Source organism: Leucoraja erinacea, chromosome 8 (genome assembly GCF_028641065.1).
Source record: "Leucoraja erinacea ecotype New England chromosome 8, Leri_hhj_1, whole genome shotgun sequence".
NCBI lineage: Eukaryota > Metazoa > Chordata > Chondrichthyes > Rajiformes > Rajidae > Leucoraja > Leucoraja erinaceus.
This window is the reverse complement of record NC_073384.1, coordinates 12,271,903-12,293,425: the sequence shown is the minus strand read 5'-3', so window position 1 is coordinate 12,293,425 and position 21,523 is coordinate 12,271,903. Positions and strand designations below refer to the sequence as shown.

Below are 21,523 nucleotides of genomic sequence, written 5' to 3'. Positions count from 1 at the left end.
AAGGACATGGAAGTTAGAAAGGGATATAGTTAGAATTAGTTGGTGGGGAAAGATCTGGGGAAATGTGAAATTGTCCATTTTACGAGGAGAGTTAAAAAAAAGCATATTATCTAAATGGTGAGAGATTTCTGAGATCAGCGGTGCATATTTGTGTGTCCTAGGGCATAACTTGCAATGGTCAAGTACAGTAATTAGGAAAATTAGTAGCATTTATCATTCATTGCGAGAATCGAATACAAAACTCGGAATATGAAACTGGTTATATGGAGCATGCTGGGAAAGACTACATTTGGAGTAACGTACATCATTCTGATCTCTTTATTTAAGTATGTTGTTACATTGGAGGTAATTCAGAGAATGCCAATTGGAATAATTTGCTGGAATGAACAGGCTCTCTTAGAAGGCGCATTTTTATATCTAGGATTTGACCGAAACCTGAAGACCCCTCTCAAGATAGATGGCGAGATAATGTTTCTTCTTATGAGAAAACAAACATAATTGTTCAATGTGATTAATTTAAAAAGTACTCCATGTGGGATGACACATGCATTTGGGGGAAATTCCTCCATTCGATATGCAAAATATAACCCAAAGTATAATCTTAATTGGATATCATGAATAATATATACGCCGATCCTTCCACCATCCCGACGCGAAGGCTTGGACATCGGACCGTCGGCAGCAGCAAACTGCGGAGGGTTCAAAGGCCCCGACCACCACGGGTGAACAAAGAACAAAGGAGGAAGATAACTGAACTTTATTGCCTTCCATCACAGTGAGGAATGTTGATTCCACTGTGGTGGACGTTTATGTTAAATTTTATTTTATGCGACTGTGTGTATTGTTGCTTTTCACTTAGTATGGCTTTATGGTAACTCAAATTGTTACTGTACCATAATTGGTTAAGTGACAATAAATGCGAACTTGAACTTGATATAAGCATATTTAAGTCCAACCTACAAATGGCCTGCTGAAAAGCTAAAATAAACTGTCAATTGTAGTTATTTTTCTCTCACAAATGACCTGCCAGTTTCATCTATAATAACTCAAAAGATGAAACTTGAAAAATGGTTTCATAATCATTCATTTTCACTATAAAATGCACGCTTGTGCGTACGCGCACACACACAATACTGTGAATAGTGGAAACCCAAAATATAAACAGAGAATAGTGAAAATAGTCAACTGGAAACACAGCAAGTCCAGCAACAACTACAGGGAAAGAAACAGTGTTTAAGGTCTCAGAATGATTACCTTACAACAAAAACTGGGAATACTTACGAGATGCACAGATCTAAAGGGGATGGGAAAAGAGTTTTAGAGAGGAAAAGCATCAAGAACAACTATGCTCTTGTTATAAATACTGCCTGACAATATGCATTTTCAACATTGGTTATTACAACATTCATACTGCTTATTATACTCATTGTATACAAAGCTTCTCAGTGAGATATAGAGATATTTTACCCGAAAAAGTAGTTCAGCCATACTTTCTGCAAAAATATCCCGTTTGTGCAAATCCTGCTGCTTTTGCATAATTGTTTCAGTGATCTTGAGCAAAACACGTAAAAGTTGTTCCCTATATAAAATTTAAAAAAGAATCATTAAAAAAAAAAGTTGATGTGCAATGTGTCTAAATCAATACACTAGGGTTAAAATGTCAAAGATGATTCCTATTATGGGAACATTCAACTATTGCCAGTCTGTATTGTGGATGCAATATTTGCTGAACAGCAACATAAGCGTTGAGATCATCTGCAACATGAAAATAACTTTCCAATATGCATAAATTGTGTGATAAAGCAAATCTATGACTTTGTTTGATTTAAACACCATTTATAATTTTCTTTGAAATGTATCTGCCTGAACAACAAACCCGGGTAGGGGGGGGGGGGGGGGGGGGGGGGGGGGGGGGGGGGGGGGGGGAGAGAGGGGAGATCAAACTACCCAGTAACATTAAAACTGGGAGCTTCTGTCTTAATCACCCTTCACAGCCTCAACATTTGGTGCCATTCCATGGCCAAGTTATATTCAGCAATTTTCACTGTCAGGTCATATTGTTATAATTGTATTTTTAAACACTTTCAAGGACAAGATACAATATAATTAGTTTTAGAAACATAGAAAATAGGTGCAGGAGTAGGCCATTCGGCCCTTCGAGCCTGCAATCGAGTCTTTCTATAGAGAGAGCCTAGAGAGGTGGCAAAGTAGTAATTGATTAATATAGGTCCTGACATTCATTATTATCCAAGGATAATGTATTAACTTCTACATGTGCTGATGACATCAAAGTTTATTTCATCACGGCCTGTGGACTGACCATCAGATTTAAAATTGTCGAAGCATTTGTCTGACATCAAGTACCAGAAGAAAAGAAAGTTCCCAATATTTAATCGGATGAAGGCTGACAACATCACTTTAAGTCCTGTTATCAACTCTGATCCCTGAACTTTGATTCCATCCTTCTCTAAGGAAGCAGTCCAGTATCGAACTAGAGAGTTCATATTTGACCTTGAGATGAGCTTTGGACTTAATATTGGTTCCATCTTTAAGACCACTGACTTCCATCTCCATATCACTGCCCACTGCTTCAGTTTGCCTGCTGCTAACGTCCACATAACTCTATCAGCTTTGTTTGAAGTAAAAACACCTACAGCAATGTTTTGGATAGCTCACACCAATCTGCAATCGTTCTAGCACTGCTAGGTGTGTTATAACTGGCATCAAGGTCCTGCAGACCTACACAATTCTCAAAGCCTCCCTACTCCCACCCCCTTCACCTTCCTCCTTTAATGTGTTATTAAAAACCTATTTCTTGAGGTCAACTGCCTCAGAATCAAAGTTGTTTCTATAAAGGACTTTGGGATGCTTCTGCCAAGTTGAGGGCACAAATAATATTTAAATGAAAATTATTACCTTGTGCAGATTTTAAATAAAGGAATATTTAAGATAGCAGAGACCAAAGCGAATACTCACCACGTCTTTCTACTCATGGTTAATTCCATGATCATGTGCCTATAAATACTCAGGACTGCCCTGCACACGTCAATCTGTTCATCTAGGATCTTTGAGACATCAATGCAGGGTTCCAACAGGAATACATTTGAAGAATTTGTCAAAAAAACCTATTAAAATTGGTATACATAAACATCAGTGCATTCTTGACCACTGTATGAACTCAATAACAATCACAATAAAATAGACTACACCTTGTTTCATTTCATTTCAATTTATACAAAAACAAAAATCCCATTATCCTCTCTCGCAAATAATGTAATTCTATACCCCATCAGCTGAATATTTCATTGGAACTGAACAGCTAAACAATTACAGGGATATTAACAAAATATTACAGATGTTGTACATCTAATATAAAATACAGTAAATAGTGGCGACATTCAATGCTCAGTGACATTAGGTGCAGGAAGGAATTGAAGATGGACACAAAATGCGGGTGTAACTCAGTGGCTCAGGCAGCATCTCTGGAGAAAAGGAATAGATGACGTTTCAGGTCATGACCCTTCTTCAGACTGATTCTAAGTCTGAAGAAGGGTCCCTATTCCTTTTCTGCAGAGATGTTGCCAGACCTGCTGTTACTCCAGCATTTTATGTTCATCTTCAGACACATTAGCCTGTTTTACCTGAGAAATACCACCAAATCCAAGCGAAAAAATCAAGAGGCATCAAAAGTGTGTACTAGAAGTTCCTATTTCTCTTGCCAAAGGGGTCAATAATTTGATTTAAGTTATTTGTCAGAAGCATCCAGAAGCTTGCAAAGAATACAAATTGTGCCCAGAGAATGTTATAGATCTAATGTCACTTTCCAAAATAATGGGAATTTCTCACATTTATGTGTCTAAATGTGCACAAAAGCAGGACTATAGACAAAATGTTGGGATCAATCCAATTTGATTTTTGTTTGGTCAGCCGAAACAGTGACCTGCCTCTTGTTCCAGCAATGCAGAATGCAGAGTTACCATATAATAACCATATAACAATTACAGCACGGAAACAGGCCATCTCGACCCTTCTAGTCCGTGCCGAACACATAATCTCCCCTAGTCCCATATACCTGCGCTCAGACCATAACCCTCCATTCCCTTCCCATCCATACAACTATCCAATTTATTTTTAAATGATAAAAACGAACCTGCCTCCACCACCTTCACTGGAAGCTCATTCCACACAGCTACCACTCTCTGAGTAAAGAAGTTCCCCCTCATGTTACCCCTAAACTTCAATCCCTTAATTCTCATGTCATGTCCCCTTGTTTGAATCTTCCCTACTCTCAGTGGGAAAAGCTTTTCCACGTCAACTCTGTCTATCCCTCTCATCATTTTAAAAACCTCTATCAAGTCCCCCCTTAACCTTCTGCGCTCCAAAGAATAAAGCCCTAACTTGTTCAACCTTTCTCTGTAACTTAGTTGCTGAAACCCAGGCAACATTCTAGTAAATCTCCTCTGTACTCTCTCTATTTTGTTGACATCCTTCCTATAATTAGGCGACCAAAATTGTACACCATACTCCAGAATTGGCCTCACCAATGCCTTGTACAATTTTAAAGTTACATCCCAACTTCTATACTCAATGCTCTGATTTATAAAGGCCAGCACACCAAAAGCTTTCTTTACCACCCTATCTACATGAGATTCCACTTTCAGGGAACTGTGCACAGTTATTCCCAGATCCCTCTGTTCACCTACATTCTTCAATTCCCTACCATTTACCATGTACGTCCTATTTTGATTTGTCCTGCCAAGATGTAGCACCTCACACTTATCAGCATTAAACTCCATCTGCCATCTTTCAGCCCACTCTTCCAACTGGCATAAATCTCTCTGTAGACTTTGAAACTCTACTTAGTTAGATGAGTATTTGGGTGTTCTTCCAGAGAAGGGAAGACTAATATGAAATTATCTTTGCGGAAATCAAGAATGGCTCTACTAGCAACTACCTGTTATGGCCACAGCAGACTGCATGATTTGCAACAGAAACTCACTGGGTACTTTAATGGTAGATAGGAAATAAACATCTTATGCATTAACATTTCAATCCAAAACATGTTACAAATTTCGAGGGATTAAGAGGCAATACGTTTCTCTGCTTCAAGAGAAAATTTGAGGAGAAACAGAGTATAGTTTACATTTTGCTGTTACTTTTTTCCAAAAAGACCAGGGAACATCCAGATGATCAAAATTTGATTAATTTGCTAAAGAACTTGACCAAAACTCGCCTGCAATGTTGACTGAATACCAGCCTGAACATTTCCATTTTCCTCTTCAAATATACAGCCACGGTTGATAGCATTTGTAAATGAATATGTTCTCCCCCAGCTGGATGTGCGTCTGTGTTTTGAGTGTTGAATGGACTTTAAAAACAGAAACAAATATTTAACATTAATGCTAAAATTTGCAAATTTATAACTGGAACGTATTTTCTTCACATTTTTCTCAATAGCATGCTAACTAACAGATAGCCAAAGAATATGTCTGTCTAAAAGCTATCAGCCTTCAATGTATCACACACCAATCAACGTTGTTATTGATGCATAAATAACTGCATATAATTTCTACGATGCAAAAACTGCAATACAATAACATGAATCAAATGTCTGTGGTACACAATAAGGTATCAAGTCTGAAGAAGGGTTTCGGCCCAAAACGTTGCCTATTTCCTTCGCTCCATAGATGATGCTGCACCCGCTGAGTTTCTCCAGCATTTTTGTGTACCTTCGATTTTCCAGCATCTGCAGTTTCTTCTTAAATACAAGGTATCAAGCCATTTGCCTATAATTGCTATTTCCTTTTTGTTAAGTATCGACTGCATCCTCTTTGAAATGCATAAACCAGACTTGCACATCATGGCTGTCCCATTTCCGTCAGTCATAACGACACGCAAAATAATTTACTTTCTCACAGTTCATTTTTGCAGCAAGTTGTAATGTTTGTTCAAAATGTTGGCACTTTTCAACTCATTAGAAACCTTTCCATCAACAATCAGCAAGAAGCACACATGGGTTAAGCATAATATGACAAAATGGTGAGTATGCTCTCCGCAAGGGACCCAGCAATGTCTTAAAACAAATCCTCTGAGCATACTCATTTCTGGACATCTGAATTTAATTGAAAGCAAATCCTCCGGCTGCTCCTTAAAATATTCTTTTTATGTTATTTAATGTTTGGATTTAATCAGACGCACATATGCTTTAAGCATATAAATACAAGAACAATGCTGTTACTTACTTGGTTACTCTTATCAGTTAAGCAAACTATAGCACATGAAAAATAACAAAAATATTCAAGCTAGGTACTGTCTTTCAAAATTCTTGGGGGCACAAGAGACTGCACGTGCTGAAAGCTGCAGCAAATAAAAGGAGAGCATCTGGAAAAACTGACAACAGCATTTGTGGAAAAGTCGTACTTGTTTACCTCTTCTTTATCTGTCAGTGTTAAAGAATGCTGCTCCGAATGGTCGACTGTATCTTCGTCGGTGTCAATGATTTCTGGCTCTGCCATGAATGGAGGTTTGTTTTCTTGCAAGATCCATTTCCGATAAACCCTCACAACTTTTTTTATTGCTGATGCTTCACAAGAAGGTAGCAAAAACCCCTAAAGGTAAAGAGACAAATTGATGTGCAAGTTCCTCTAACCATCTCTTTTGACTCAGTTGAGTTATTTTCAAAGGAGGTGGTAAGTCGATATTTAATGCCAATTTAAATCTGTAACTTTGAAAAATTCCAACTATAGCAGAAGTAACAAAGCAGTGTTATTTGACCATACTCGATGTGAAGTACGACACAGTGGAGCAACTGGTAGAACTGCCACCACACAGCATCAGAACCCAGGGTTCAATCCCAACTTTGGATCGTGTCTGCGTGGAGTTTGCAGGTACTCCCCGTGACTACATGGATTTCCTCCGGGTATTCTGGTTTCCTCCCACATCTTAAAGGCATGTGGGATTGTAGGTCAATTTGACTGTAAATTATGTGGAGTGCGAAGGGAGTGGATGAGAAAGTAGGATAACATTGAAAGGCCTGTTCCCATGCTGTATCTCCAAACTAAACTTAATCAAATGCAGTAAATTAAAAAAAAATGCAGTGGAATTAATTTTTCACATGATTGGTTGTTACAATCATCTTTGTAGAACCGTTTACTTTCCCGAATCGTTTCCTAAATACACTGGTGGATTTGTACACAACTGCAATGAATAAGGCACTTTGTTGTAAAATGTAATTCGGAAATGTTTTCTTTGACATTTCACAACGTGGAAGGAATTTTACATCAAGGAGAAGAGCTTTTTGCAGGCAATTTGTTGCAAAGTGAATGGTACACTCAGTTGACGAAAGTGCAACAAGGTTCTGGGTATTTTGGCCATAATTGACTAGATAGATTTATCTCTCTTGCAAATACTCAGTCAAGGTTTTTTCCATTTTAATAGAATTAAAATAGTGAAATTCATTCTCTAGGTAAGAAATATATGGTACTGCTTTGAAACTGCAGAATTTAAAAACAATATTCAAGTCTATACAAATCGTGAATTTAACAATTTATCTATATGCCTTTGAAATTTGAGTTACAGATAGAATCAAGCTATAAAGCATGGAAACAGGTCTTTTGGCCCACCAAGTCCAAACCAACCATCTAGCATTCATTTACACTCATCTTGTTTTATCATTCCCCCGTTCACATCAAGCAACAACCCTAGATCTGCCACTCACCTACAACTAGGTATCATTTAAAGGAGCCAATTAACCTCCCAGCTGCAGCTTTGGTGTGCGGGAGGAGTTCAGTGCACCTGGTGTCACCTATGCATTCAGGGAGATTGGGAATACTCCACGCATTCATCACCAGAGGGCAGAATAACACCTGGGATGCTGAAACTGCAAATTAGCCCAATGTGCAATCTTTTTTGTCTTCTAATTAACATAACTATTAAGCTTTTCTTTAACAAACAGAATTTTACATATATTTGCCCAAATCACCAGTTCCGTGATCAGGATTCAGGCACAAGTACTGACACCATGACCAACCTGTAGTTCCTTCTGAACCTTCTGAATTTTATAGTCGGCGGGGCAGTACTCTGCATATCGCCAACTTGGACAATTTATACATTTTTATCAAGCCAATTAACCTACAAACCTGTACGTCTTTGGAGTGTGGGAGGAAACAGAAGATCTCGGAGAAAACCCACGGAGATCACGGGGAGAACGTACAAACTTCATACAGACAGCACCCGTAATCGGGATCGAACCCGGGTCTCTGGCGCTGCATTTTGCTGTAAGGCAGCAACTCTACCGCTGCGCCACCGTGACTGCCCTAATTAAGTTCATGACCATCTTAATATGAGAGAAACATATAAATGGGTTAACAACTCATCAAAAAACAGCACTTCTGAACATGCAACACTCCCTCATGACGGAACTAAAACATCAAGAAAGATGCATCCATATCTCTGGAGATGGTTTTGTAATTGCTTATCCTAGTTCAGATACCAAAATAAGAAAAAGTAATTATAGGATATGGTATTTTAATGATTATAACAGCTTCATGACTCCGAGGAGTGAACAACCAACTGAATGTAGGCGTGGATTGACGCCACTCAAGTATTTTTACTTTAAATCGCATAATTTATGTCTGGAACGTAGTTTTTTAAAAACAGACAGTACTTCCTGAAAAGCATGGTAACAATAGCACTGAAGTAAAAGTGAACACACATGGGCCAAAAAATAAAATAAAAGCTAAGATGGGGCGTATCCATTGGAACCAAAGTTTTAAAAACAGCATTCAACCAATCTTTGATAATATATGGAACGTATAAGGTGAATTCAGAACGGGTTTTAGCTAGCTTTAGGGAAAATGAAGACCTTTCAGAAATGACAAGAGGTTATGGTTCAATTAAATGTATTTTGTTGTTCCATGGGGTTGTGAAGACAGCTTTTCTAATAAGGTTAACCCATTAATTATAAATTTACACAAGATTATTCCCATAGTCGGTTTTGACCAATTGAAATAGGATATCTTCAAACTTAATGCACAAAGGAACAGACGGTAAAGCTGATCATTTCCATGCAATTTCGCCACCAGAGGGTGCTGAGATGTCACTTTAAAAAAGTCTCGCATGAACTTGTAAGAGTAAGTTGTGGGGCTATCATTTAAAAATTCAGGAATGTCTGACCACTGAGGCACAGTGTCCAAAGGATAACAGATAATTCTGGAATTGGGGCAGGGGGTAAAATGATGCCGTGTTGGAAAGAGGCCCAGGGATCGGAACTTGGGAGATGGCAGTTTGTAATTGTCATGGATCGAGAGAGATAAGATTTGATTCCTGGAAAAGAGTGTTTCAGCTGTGTGAAGACCAATCAGGGGTTGAGTGCTATTATAGGTGCAGTGGTGCAATTGGCACTAAGGAATGGTGAACAGCAGAACAAGGGTTTGCAATCATCAGGTAGTGCTCGACGACCCATCAAAAATATATGATACAGGAAATCATTCAGATCATCATATCCATGCTGGTCAAGAAAACCATCCAGCTGATCCAATTTTCCAGCAAGAGATTCACAGGCCTGCATATCACAGCACTTCCAAATATACATCCATGTATTTCTGAAAAGGGCTTCTAACTGTACCACCCTTTCAAGATAGCTTCAGATAACTTCACCCTCCAGGCAAAAAAAAAAAAAATTCATTTGTTTCTCGTGTAACTTTTCTATTAACTGCTTTAATTCCTTGCACCCTGGTACTTACTACTTATTTTATCTTGGTCTTTCATGCATGTCTATTAAATCTTAGTTTAGTTTAAAGATACAGCATGGAAACCGGCCCTATCGGCCTAACTTGTTCGCGCTGACCAGCAATCACACATACACTAGTTCTATCCTTCACACTAGGAACCACTGACAGAAGCCAATTCTGTCACGTCTTTGGAGTGTGGGAGGAATCCAGAGCACTCGGAGAAAACCCACATGGTCGCAGGGGGAAACATATAAACTCCATATAGACAGCACCGGTTAAAAGTATTGAACCTGAGTCTGGTGCTATTAGGCAGAACCCCTACCACTGTGCCACCCTGCCACCCTCAATCTTCTCTCAGCCTTCTGTGTCAAAGTATACATCTCTAGTTTATTTATTTCCTTACAATTACAAATTTCCAGTCCAGAAGCAAGTTTATAAATCTCATTGGCGATCCTCCAATGCAATCATCTCTGTCCTTGGTTGACCAGAACCTTATGCAGTACGCAGGATGTGGCATAACTGATGTACACAATTGTAGTTAATCCTCCCTGCCTTTTCGATACGATATAACTTCATTTATCCCAGGCGGAAAATTGATCTGCCAACAGTCATCAGAACACAAAATACATGAAACATGAAGTTAAAGTGTTGAGTGAAAAGGTTTGGGTGATGTGCAAAGATTGGGGAGGGGGGGAAGGAGGGGAGAAGTCAGTCTCAGTCTACCCCACGACAGAAGGGGGGAGGAGTTGCAAAGTTTGATAGCCACAGGGAAGAAGGATCTCCTGTGGCGTTCTATCCTGCATCTGGGTGGATCCAGTCTGTTGCTGAAGGTACTCCTCAAGTTGACCAGTGGGTTATGGTGGGGGTGAGCTGTATTGTCCAGGATGCTCCGCAGTTTGTGGAGCATCCTCCACTCAAAGACCACTTCCCATGAATCCAACATTTAATTTCCGCATCTCTACCAAGATGTGCCTTTTTTAACCACTGATGTGTCCTGCCATGTTAAAAAGTTACCTCAAGCCTCTCCATCCCACACGATTATCTTTTTTACATGCAGCTACCTCCACACATTAATTATCTCACCCAATTTTGTCAAAGAATTAGTATCTGAAGGAGTAAAAAAAATGGTTGGGTGTTTACCATATGGAGGGATTGGGTGGGGGAAGAGAGTCAGTAAATAAATAACTAGGGAGCTGCTCATGGAGTCACCATTTAAATAACGTATCCACTATTTAAAACTGGTTTAAGCCGAGTGACCAATGACACATTCAATGTAGATCAAAAGGGTACAATTTGTTCTGGCAATATCACAAATGATTTGAAGGAGTTGCATTATATGCATGTCTGGCGCAGTTACCATCAGAAGCAGAAATTCTGACAAAATGTGCTGTCAAGATTCCAGAGTGGCATGATTCAACCCGGAAAACTAAATGATCCAGGAATCAATTTTCAAACTTGTAGCACCAAAAAACCCAGGGCCCTGCGCCTAATTTTCCAGTCTCAACCACAGAATCTCTGAAAATAATTTCATATTGTGCAATAATGTTTAATTTGTTAGCTAGATTAAAATATTATAATATCAATGAGTCTAAAGAAGGGTCTCAACCCGAAACATTAGTCTAATTACTCCAGAATTTTGTCTCTACCCGTTTTAAAATATCAATAATCATTGCCTAAATCTTCCTGAAAAATATGGGAATACCAATAGAAAAGTTCTTCACAGTCCATGACGAGCAGAGGTAAACAAAAACGCAGTTAAATCTGCTGCTTAGTTTAATCCTAGAAATGTTACTTTATTTATATAACTCATTCAGAGCTCACCTATTTTGTCATTCCTGTCAAAAATGCAGTTATTTGATTTGAATAAAATATTTAAGAAATTTAAGAACACAAAATGAATCAAGATTAAACCTTCCTATAACACATATTACTTTCTGCCAGTCTCATCAAAAGATAAAAAGGCTATGGTGAAAGGAATGGTATTTTAATAATTCAATTGCAGTATCCAATCATTCCAGCACTAATTCGCTTTGGAAGATTTACGTTAAATTGTAGACTCATATTCCACCGGGTGGCGCCGTCAGCTATAGCAGCCTTGCCAACGGTCTGTCTGTCTTTTTTGTTATTCTCAGTGTGTTTTAAAACGTATGTGTTAATGTTCTCTGGTTTGTTTTTTTGTGGGGTTTGGGGGAGGGGGGGGGTGAGGGGGAAGAGGGGGGTCAGGGGAAGCTTGGTTTCCGGATCGTATCTCCGGTCGCTCTGTGACCTAACATCATGGAGCTGGTGGCCTTGCTCGAGATTGGCTTTGAGCCTCACCGCGGGGCCGTGGACTTACCATCAGAGTCTGCGATCCCCTGCCTGGGATCGACGCTCCAACTACGACCTGCTGATTTTAACATCGAGGAGCTCGCAGTCTCGGGTAGAGACTGATGTTGGGGAAACTCCAAAGTCGCAGGAGGTTTGACTTTTTTTCCCACGTTCCATCACAGTGAGGAATGTGGAGGAGTCACTGTGGTACATGTTTATGTTAAAATGTATTGTGTGTGTTTTGGTGCTTTTTATTGGTATGACTGTATGGCAAATCAAATTTCTCGTATGTTGCAAAACATACTTGGCTAATAAAGTATGATTATGATGAAGAAATGTAAATACGTTTACTATAATAAACACAAAGTTTCAGCAGAAACCCTTAATTCCAAGACTTTGAATAAGTTGTAACTTGATTCCACTGAAATGCTGCTCATCTGAATAATCCTACTAGAAACATAGAAAATAGGAGCAGGAGTAGGCCATTCGGCCCTTCGAGCCTGCACCGCCATTCAAAATGATCATGGCTGATCATCCAACTGATCATCCAACTGCCTTCTCTCCATACCCCCTGATACCTTTAGCCACAAGGGCCACATTTAACTCCCTCTTAAATATAGCCAATGAACTGGCCTCAACTACCTTCTGTGGCAGAGAATTCCAGAGATTCACCACTCTGTGTGAAAAATGTTTTCCTCATCTCAGTCCTAAAAGATTTCCCCCTTATCCTTAAACTGTGACCCCTTGCTCTGGACTTCCCTAACATCGGGAACAATCTTCCTGCATCTAGCCTGTCCAACCCCTTAAGAATTTTGTAAGTTTCTATAAGATCCTCCTCAATCTTCTAAATTCTAGCGAGTACAAGCTGAGTTTATCCAGTCTTTCTTCATATGGAAGTCCTGACATCCCAGGAATCAGTTTGGTGAACCTTCTCTGTGCTTCCTCTATGGCAAGAATGTATTTCCTCACATTAGGAGACCAAAACTGTACGCAATACTCCAGGTGTGGTCTCACCAAGAACCTGTAGAACTGCAGTAGAACCTCCCTGCTCCTATACTCAAATCCTTTTGCTATGAAGGCTAACATACCATTCGCTTTCTTCACTGCCTACTGCACCTGCTTGCTTACTTTCAATGACTGGTGTACCATGACACCCAGGTCTCGTTGCATCTCCCCTTTTCCTAATCAGCCACCATTCAGATAATAGTCTACTTTCCTGTTTTTGCCACCAAAGTGGATAACCTCACATTTATCCACGTTATACTGCATCTGCCAGTATAACCAGACAGCAATGCGGAGCTACTATCTCCCTCTTTGGTGACCCTTGGACTTTCCTAGCTTTGCTGGCTTTCCTTGCACTAAATGTTAGTCCCTTATCATGAATCTATACACTTTAAATGGCTCGATTGTAATCATGTATTGTCTTTCTGCTGATTGGATAGCATGCAACAAAATCTTTTCACTGTACCTCGGTGCATGTGACAATAAACTAAACTGAACTGAACTCATTTGTACCGTTAATATATGCTGAGAACACGTCAGGTTATAAAAAAAATAGTATTTTCCATCAGGGCACAGAAGGATGAAAGCTTTTTCAATTTCATTATTTCCCACCTTCATCGCTGACCTAATAAGTGCAATGAAGATGAGCACTGTTCATTTTATTGATGAAATCTGCTTGACAGATGGTTACTTTCCCATTTTATGCAGACAGGACTGTATTCAAGGTTGACGATGTGTTCAATCCTAAAATGCCCCCAATTTATTGATTACAATTCAGCAGAATACAAATTCTTCCGACTATAAATATCAGTACTAAACATATGAAACGTGACCAGAAGATGGTCATAGAAACATAGAAAATAGGTGCAGCAGTAGGCCATTCAGCCCTTCGAGCCTGCACCGCCATTCAATATGATCATCCAACTCAGTATCCTGTACCTGCCTTCTCTCCATACCCCCCTGATCCCTTTAGCCACAAGGGCCACATCTAACTCCCTCTTAAATATAGCCAATAAACTGGCCTCAACTACCTTCTGTGGCAGAGAATTCCAGAGATTCACCACTCTCTGCGTGAAAAATGTTTTTCTCATCTTGGTCCTAAAAGATTTCCCCCTTATCCTTAAACTGTGACCCCTTGTTCTGGAGGTCATTTGGACCCCCAAGCCTGCTCTGCCATTCAATACAATCCAGGCTTAGTATCATCTTCAAAACCACCTTTCTGCCATATCCCTATGTTTCTTAATTCCTCCATTACCCAAAAGGAAAATTATCATGTGTTAGAATTTGATTATTGACTTGGCCTATTTATCATGTTAGAATTCAATAAATGACATAGCCAAGCAAACTTAACCTAGATAGGTCAAAGCTTCACCTCCCTTTGAATGAATACATTTCTCATGTCAGTGCTAAACGGCTTATAACTACTTATTTTGAACCCATGTCAGTTCAAGATTGCTCAGTCATCATAAAGATCATCTAACCTCCAGCTGTGAATCAACATTTATTATGCAGATATTTGTAGACTATATTATCCCAATTTAAATAATTAGTATTCAGAACAGATACTATATTTTATTCATGACATTTTTAAATCGACTAGCATGCAACACAATTTAATTTGCACAGTCCCCTATTTTTATCTGCTCACTATGAATTCAGTAACTGGTAGAAGAATATCAATAAATAAACGAGGAAAGGGGCCCATCAAATACACTAGTCCATTAATGCCTTTCCTTATAGCTGCAATGACATTTGTTTTCCAGGTTGACAATTAACTCCAATGTCTGCAATCACTGCAAAGGTGAATAGGCCAACAATTTGTCCTCAGCTTAAATTTACCAAGTCTGATATTTGGCATTAATAGGAGTGGAAATTAAGATTTGCAGAAAGGGTAAAAGCCAAAAAAGCTAGCAGAAATTGTAAACTTATACAGAACTTTAAAAATGTATAGTTCCATATAAAATATGCATCAGATAATATTGAGTAAAATGTCACCAATTGGTGCTTTTATAAGGATGTTTCACCGTGTCATTTATCATTTGTATTAATTAGGATGAATTTGATTGGTGGAATGAAACTAGGTTTTGTTAAAAGATCATTGCCTTCATGCATTAATTCTTTCCCTGCCTCGAGAGACATCTAAATTGATCCTACATTTGGTATTTTTTATATTTTATTTTTATTTCGAGCATGCATGATATTTTACTTTCATGCTGTGGTATTTATTGCATGCTTGTAGAATCCCAGTGTACATTTAGAATCAAGCATGTTGCATAAGGGTCACATTAAGGCCAGTCTTGCTGGATGTGACAGCTTCCCTTGCGGGTCTAACTATCGTCGCATACACTAGTCCATTAATGTCTCTCAGGCCTAAGGAACTGGAGAAGCTGGTTCACCAAATGAGACACAAAGTGCTGGAGTAACCCAGCGTTTCAGGGTCCTGGCCAGAACAATCACTTATCCACGTTCTCCAAACAAGTGTTTTTATTACTCAAGTCACAAAAATATAGGAAATAAGAAGAGGTTATTTAGTTCATCGTCAGCTCCATTATTCAATAAGATTATGGCTAGCCATCCATATTAATAACGAATGTATTTGCACACAATCCAACAAGGGGATACATCCTGTCCATATCCGGTACATCAATCAAGGCAAATGTCAATTAGATTCTCTCTCAATATTCTAAATTCTAGTGAATACAAACCTAGTCAATCAAATTTCTCCTAATAAGTCGTAACTTTCCAGAAATCAATTTGATTAAATCATCTGAAATTGCATTCCAATATCATGAAGGTAGCAAATTATTTTGTTTTTGTTACATTTAAATCCACTCTTACTCTCACAGTTAGTGCAATTAAACACTGTTCCTCCATTCATATATCATGATGCTGAACGTCTCCATCCAATTCAGCACATTGAGAAACACAAATAATTCTCAATCCACCAGGACCTCTCAACAGTCCGTTGCTAGCATTGAAAGTCACGCAGACCCTTTTTCAATCCTCACTCTCAATCTCCAGCAGAACAACCTGAAACCTGAAGCAGCTTGAAATGTTGGTTAAAACTCAGACATCGCAAGTATGCATCATTTAAAAAACCCCAAACAATGAAATTGAAACTTTGATTATAATCTATAAAGTGCACCCATTCAAATAATGACTGACGTGGACAACGGATCTACAAGTTAAAATTAATATCTTGTTTAATAAATTACTGTGGAAATCATGAACAAACTATGGAACACAAAACTGACCAATCCATAAAGGAAGCAAGCAACACAAACTGTGCATTTGTCACCTGCCTTTAACATCAACAAATGGTAGTTGGTGCTCTCAAATTACACTGGATACTCTAAAAAAATTTAGTAAGAACATAGTAAGTCATATTTTTGGGAATTACTATTTATTAAATACATTCACTTACCTGGTGAAAAACTTCATTGATAAAATTCACATTTGCTTGAGATGAAAGTAGTACTCGCTGAACCATATCATAAACTGACCGATGTTCCTCTTCAATGCTACAAGTACTGGAACAACTGAGTCTTCTGTCAGATAGTGTACTGCTATTGGAGTGAGATCGATCCTGTTCAGTGGATCCATTTGTTTCCAATTCAGTGGCTTTCTCTTGACCTGATGGGTTGGCAGTCACTGACTGCTAATTAAGTTTAAAAAAAAGTTTAATTTAATTAACGCAATGGAAATAGAGCATGCCTTCTCCTCAGACACAAAATAGTCTTGAACTATGCATGAAGATACCATATTGTAGAACTCTCTTCTTCTGGTACACTTGGTACATGGGTTGTGCAGGACTAGCTGATTTTCTGGATGTTATTCGGAATAAAACTTCAGCACATATTTCACAATTTTTAACATATTACACGGTAGATAAATATATTTTCTAGTGAACCGGTTTTAAGAAAATGTGGGAACCAGGGCCCAGTGAGTCGGATGGTAGATAATTAGAGTTTTTCTATGCTAACAATTTGTATTTGCTCCAATAAAGTTTAGTTTAGTTGAGACATACAGTGCGGAAACAGGCCCTTCGGCCCACCGAGTCCGCACTGACCTGCGATCCCCGCACATTAACACTATTCTACACACACTAGGGACAATTTACAATTACACTAAGCCAATTAACCTACAAACCTGTACATCTTTGGAGTGTGGGGGGGGGGGACACTGCAGCTCCCGGGAAAACCAACGCTGGTCATGGGGAGAACGCACAAACACCACACAGACAGCACCCATAGACAGGATTGAACCAGGGTCCTTGGCACTGTAAGGCAGCAACTCTACCGCTGCACCACCATGCCGCCTAACATAATATAATTAATGGGACTGGCTCAGTGCGGGAAGCTCAGGATTAGATTGGATTTAAAGAATGATTTTTCATTAGTACAAATGTAACACGCAAATATAAATTTAATTATGCATAATCATGATGGAGTTTATCCCAGGTTATTGAGAGATGCAAGAAAAGACATTGCAGGAGCCTTGATGAAGATCTTTGCATTTTCTCTAGTCACTGGCGAGATAGATCCTAGTGGATTAGATAGTAGCTAATGTTAAGATAGACACAAAATGCTGGAGTAACTCAGCGGGACAGGCAGCATCTCTGGAGAGAAGGAATGGGTGACGTTTTGGGTCGACACCCTCCTTCAGACTGCGACAGCAGTTCTTTCCTACACATAGTAGCTAATGTTGTTCCTTTGTTTAAGAGGGGAAGTCAATAAAATCCAGGGAATATGGGCTGGTGAGTCTCACATCAGTGGAACAGAAACTGTAGGAGCCATTCATGCTTAGGCTAGTTACTGTTGGCATATTTTATTCTTTTCTCTAGATATTTATTGCCAAATTATTTTGAATGCTTGGGGGTGGGCTTTTGATACGTAGATGAACGTTACATATATCTACTGGAGAGGGAGTGGCCAGATCAGACTGGAGCAGTTTTTACCAGATCAGATAGTAAGAACGGAAAGCTCCAATTTGTATATGAATAAAGAGAATCTGGTATGTTCATTTCTTTGTCTGTACAACTACTTCAATAAAGAATCAATTAAACTAGAAAGAATGACTGGAGGATTAGTTTTTGTTCTCGTCTGGGGAAGTTCTACTTCTCCTGCCTGTGTAGGAACAGAAATGAAAAGCTGAAGCTTGGAAAAGTTTGAAATTGCCATCACAGAAACTATGAGGGAGGATTCTTCAGGATAGAAATTACTCCCATTTGAAAGAGAATGGGTTAATTAAGGACAGTCAACGTGGCTTTGTATATGGCAGGTTGTGTCCTACTAACTTGATCAAGTTTTCTCAGGAGGTCATGAAAGAGATTGATTTCAGTCAGGTATTTGATAAAAGTCCCCCAATTTAGGCTGATCCATAAGATTAAGATGCATGGGTTTAATAGTGTCTTAGTGTGTGGATTCGGAACAGGTTTACTGATAGAAGACAGAGTTAGCATTCATAGCAAAAGGATTTGAGTATAGAAGCAGGGAGGTTCTACTGCAGTTGTATAGCGTCTTGGTGAGACCACTCCTGGAGTATTGCGTACAGTTTTGGTCTCCTAATCTTAGGAAAGACATTCTTGCCATAGAGGGAGTACAGAGAAGATTCACCAGACTGATTCCTGGGATGTCAGTACTTTCATATAAAGAAAGACTGGATAGACTCGGCTTGTACTCGTTAGAATTTAGAAGATTGAGGGGGGATCTTATAGAAACTTACAAAATTCTTAACGGGTTGGACAGGCTAGATGCAGGAAGATTGTTCCCGATGTTGAGGAAGTCCAGAACAAGGGGTCACAGTTTAAGGATAAGGGGGAAATCTTTTAGGACCGTGATGGGAAAAACATTTTTCACACAGAGAGTGGTGAATCTCTGGAATTCTCTGCCACAGAAGGTAGTTGAGGCCAGTTCATTGGCTACATTTAAAAGGGAGTTAGATGTGGCCCTTGTGGCTAAAGGGATCAGGGGGTATGGAGAGAAGGCGGGTACAGGATACTGAGTTGGATGATCAGCCATGATCATATTGAATGGCGGTGCAGGCTCGAAGGGCCGAATGGCCTACTCCTGCACCTATTTTCTATGTTTCTATGATGGAAGGCCGATATTTAGGTTGAAGGTCTGTGACCAGTGGAGTTCCACAGTGATGGTCTTGGCATCATGTTTGGCACAAACATTGTGGCCGAAGGCCCTGTTCACGTTCTGTACTGTTCTATGTTCAATCAACAACAATCACTAATTTGTGTAATTGCTTATTTAATGTATAGCCTAAAACCTCACAAATCTGCCTTCATCCAGTTTTCATCTCAACTCCTTTCCAATGTAATCACCTGGCAGCTCAGGCCACTAATTTCAATCTATGTTTGATGATGAGCTCTTGAATGCTAGACAGCTTCTCACCTCCTTGTCACCTTCTCACTTCAGCTTGAAATTGGGGGAAAAAATCCAGAATAGATCCAGTTGTGGACTTGATAAGTATATTGAGCCGTGTTACATGACCAAACCGTGGGCTTTCATTGGGCAGGTAAATATGAAATCATCCTTGCAATTGTTGTTCAGATGACGCAATGTATTGAGAGTTCCACCACCAAAATGTATTAAATGAATGAATGCATGTTAATAATAATAATAATACATTTTATTTATGGGTGCCTTTCAAGAGTCTCAAGGACACCTTACAAAAAATTAGCAGGTAGAGGAAATACATGTAAGGGGAATGAAATAAATAGTAGAGACATGACTAGTACACAAAGTAAAGACATAATACAATTCAAAACACAATATGAGGCAATTAATGCACAGATGAAAAGGGAGGGGGACGTGGGGCTAAGGATAGGCAGAGGTGAAGAGATGGGTCTTGAGGCGGGACTGGAAGATGGTGAGGGACACGGAATTGCGGATCAGTTGGGGGAGGGAGTTCCAGAGCCTGGGAGCTGCCCTGGAGAAGGCTCTGTCCCCAAAACTGCGGAGGTTGGACTTGTGGATGGAGAGGAGACCGGCTGATGTGGATCTGAGGGACCGTGAGTGTTGGTAGGGGGAGAGGAGGTCAGTGAGATATGGGGGGGGGGGGGGGGGGGGGGCAGATGGTGGAGGGCTGGGGATGATGGTTGATGATGATATATATCATCAAAATGTTGATCCTGACTTAACATAATTTATATAAACATACCTGGATAATTTTTGGCAGCACTTCTCCACCATTCTTAGTGTTTTGACTTGAAGCAGTGTATTTCTTTTCCAGAAAAAAGGTCACAAGCCACTTAATAAATGCCACCCGAGCTGCCAAGTACTGGTCCCGTGTGCTGTAAATGCTTTCATTGTTTCGTGTTATATTAATATACAGTGGTCTTGGCCTCATTTGAGGAATTTCTGGTGAGCATAAATAAGAGAATCATATATTTGAACGTTATTAGCTTTTGACTGAACCTAAAAACAAAACCAAACATGTCTAAACTACAATCCATGAATTGAAAGACTACTTTTGAAAATGAAAATAACCGTGTGGTGATTAAACCTTAATAAATCATTTCTATATTACATCACTAAATCCACATTCACTCTATTTACCATAATAAACCCTTGTGGTTTTGTTTTATTTTAAGTTACTTGACGTCGGTCAAATGGAATTACACCAAACGTCATGCCCACTTAAAGATCAGAGATCGCTACCAAAATACTGGCTTTGATGTTAACAGGGTTGGTGGGGAAATATTTTGATCAGGAACCCAGGAGGTCCGCATATTTTATGTCCCTTCAACTTCACTGCACAGGGCAGTAGGCCATGTGGAAGTCAGGTTGATTTGCGGGTTGTTTTCAAGAAAACAGGGAACAAAAGCAACGTCAACAACTAATTATATTTATAAAACAAATGTTCCAGGGCATTTAACAGGAAACTGGGCAAGGAAAATCTGATACCGAGTCACAAAAGGTGATATTAGGCTGGGCTAAATGGTAAAAACTCAATCACGAATAGGTCTGAAGGACCATCTTAAAAGAGGGAAATGATACATACAGAGAGGAATGACAAGATGTACAGACTTGGCAGCTAAATGCACGATGCCAATGCCACAGCAGTTAAATCTGGGAACAATCATAAAACCAGCTGGAAGGTTAAGTACCAAGGATTCAAGGACATTGAGGATGACAGAGACATGGTAAAGTGATGTGAAAGTGCACAAATATCTTGCCACGCGGGTTGACAACAGAACATTTTTGTCCAGTAAAATCAAAGGGAATAGCAAACAACATAAAGAAGATTTACTAGATCAATCTACAATACTTAACAAGAAAGAATGAACATGATGTAACAGGAAAAAAAGGATTGCCAAAAAGATTTCTTAAAAGCCATGCAATGGTTTGACTGGCAAAATATCGTGAGGGACAGGAGCTAAGGGACATGAAAACAACATGGTCATTCACAAATCCACTATGAAATTCTCAAACACTTTCATGCCCGAGTGGTGAAAGAGGCAAACTCGCTAA

General features: G+C 39.3%; 1 protein-coding gene across 4 annotated transcripts in view; it reads right to left on the bottom strand.

Annotated features, from left to right (window-relative positions):
* ralgapa2 (Ral GTPase activating protein catalytic subunit alpha 2) overlaps positions 1-21,523 on the bottom strand; it is a 328,019-nt gene that overhangs the window by 237,914 nt on the left and 68,582 nt on the right. For 3 of the 4 annotated variants that reach the window (XM_055638985.1, XM_055638987.1, XM_055638988.1), the window contains exons 9-14: positions 20,211-20,410; positions 16,465-16,698; positions 6,429-6,608; positions 5,234-5,368; positions 2,977-3,125; positions 1,468-1,579 (exon numbers count right to left, since the gene is read on the bottom strand). In XM_055638985.1, coding sequence (XP_055494960.1) covers positions 1,468-1,579; positions 2,977-3,125; positions 5,234-5,368; positions 6,429-6,608; positions 16,465-16,698; positions 20,211-20,410 — 1,010 coding nt within the window. The remainder of the gene's footprint in view (positions 1-1,467; positions 1,580-2,976; positions 3,126-5,233; positions 5,369-6,428; positions 6,609-16,464; positions 16,699-20,210; positions 20,411-21,523) is intronic. The other variant, XM_055638986.1, reaches the window with a different exon arrangement.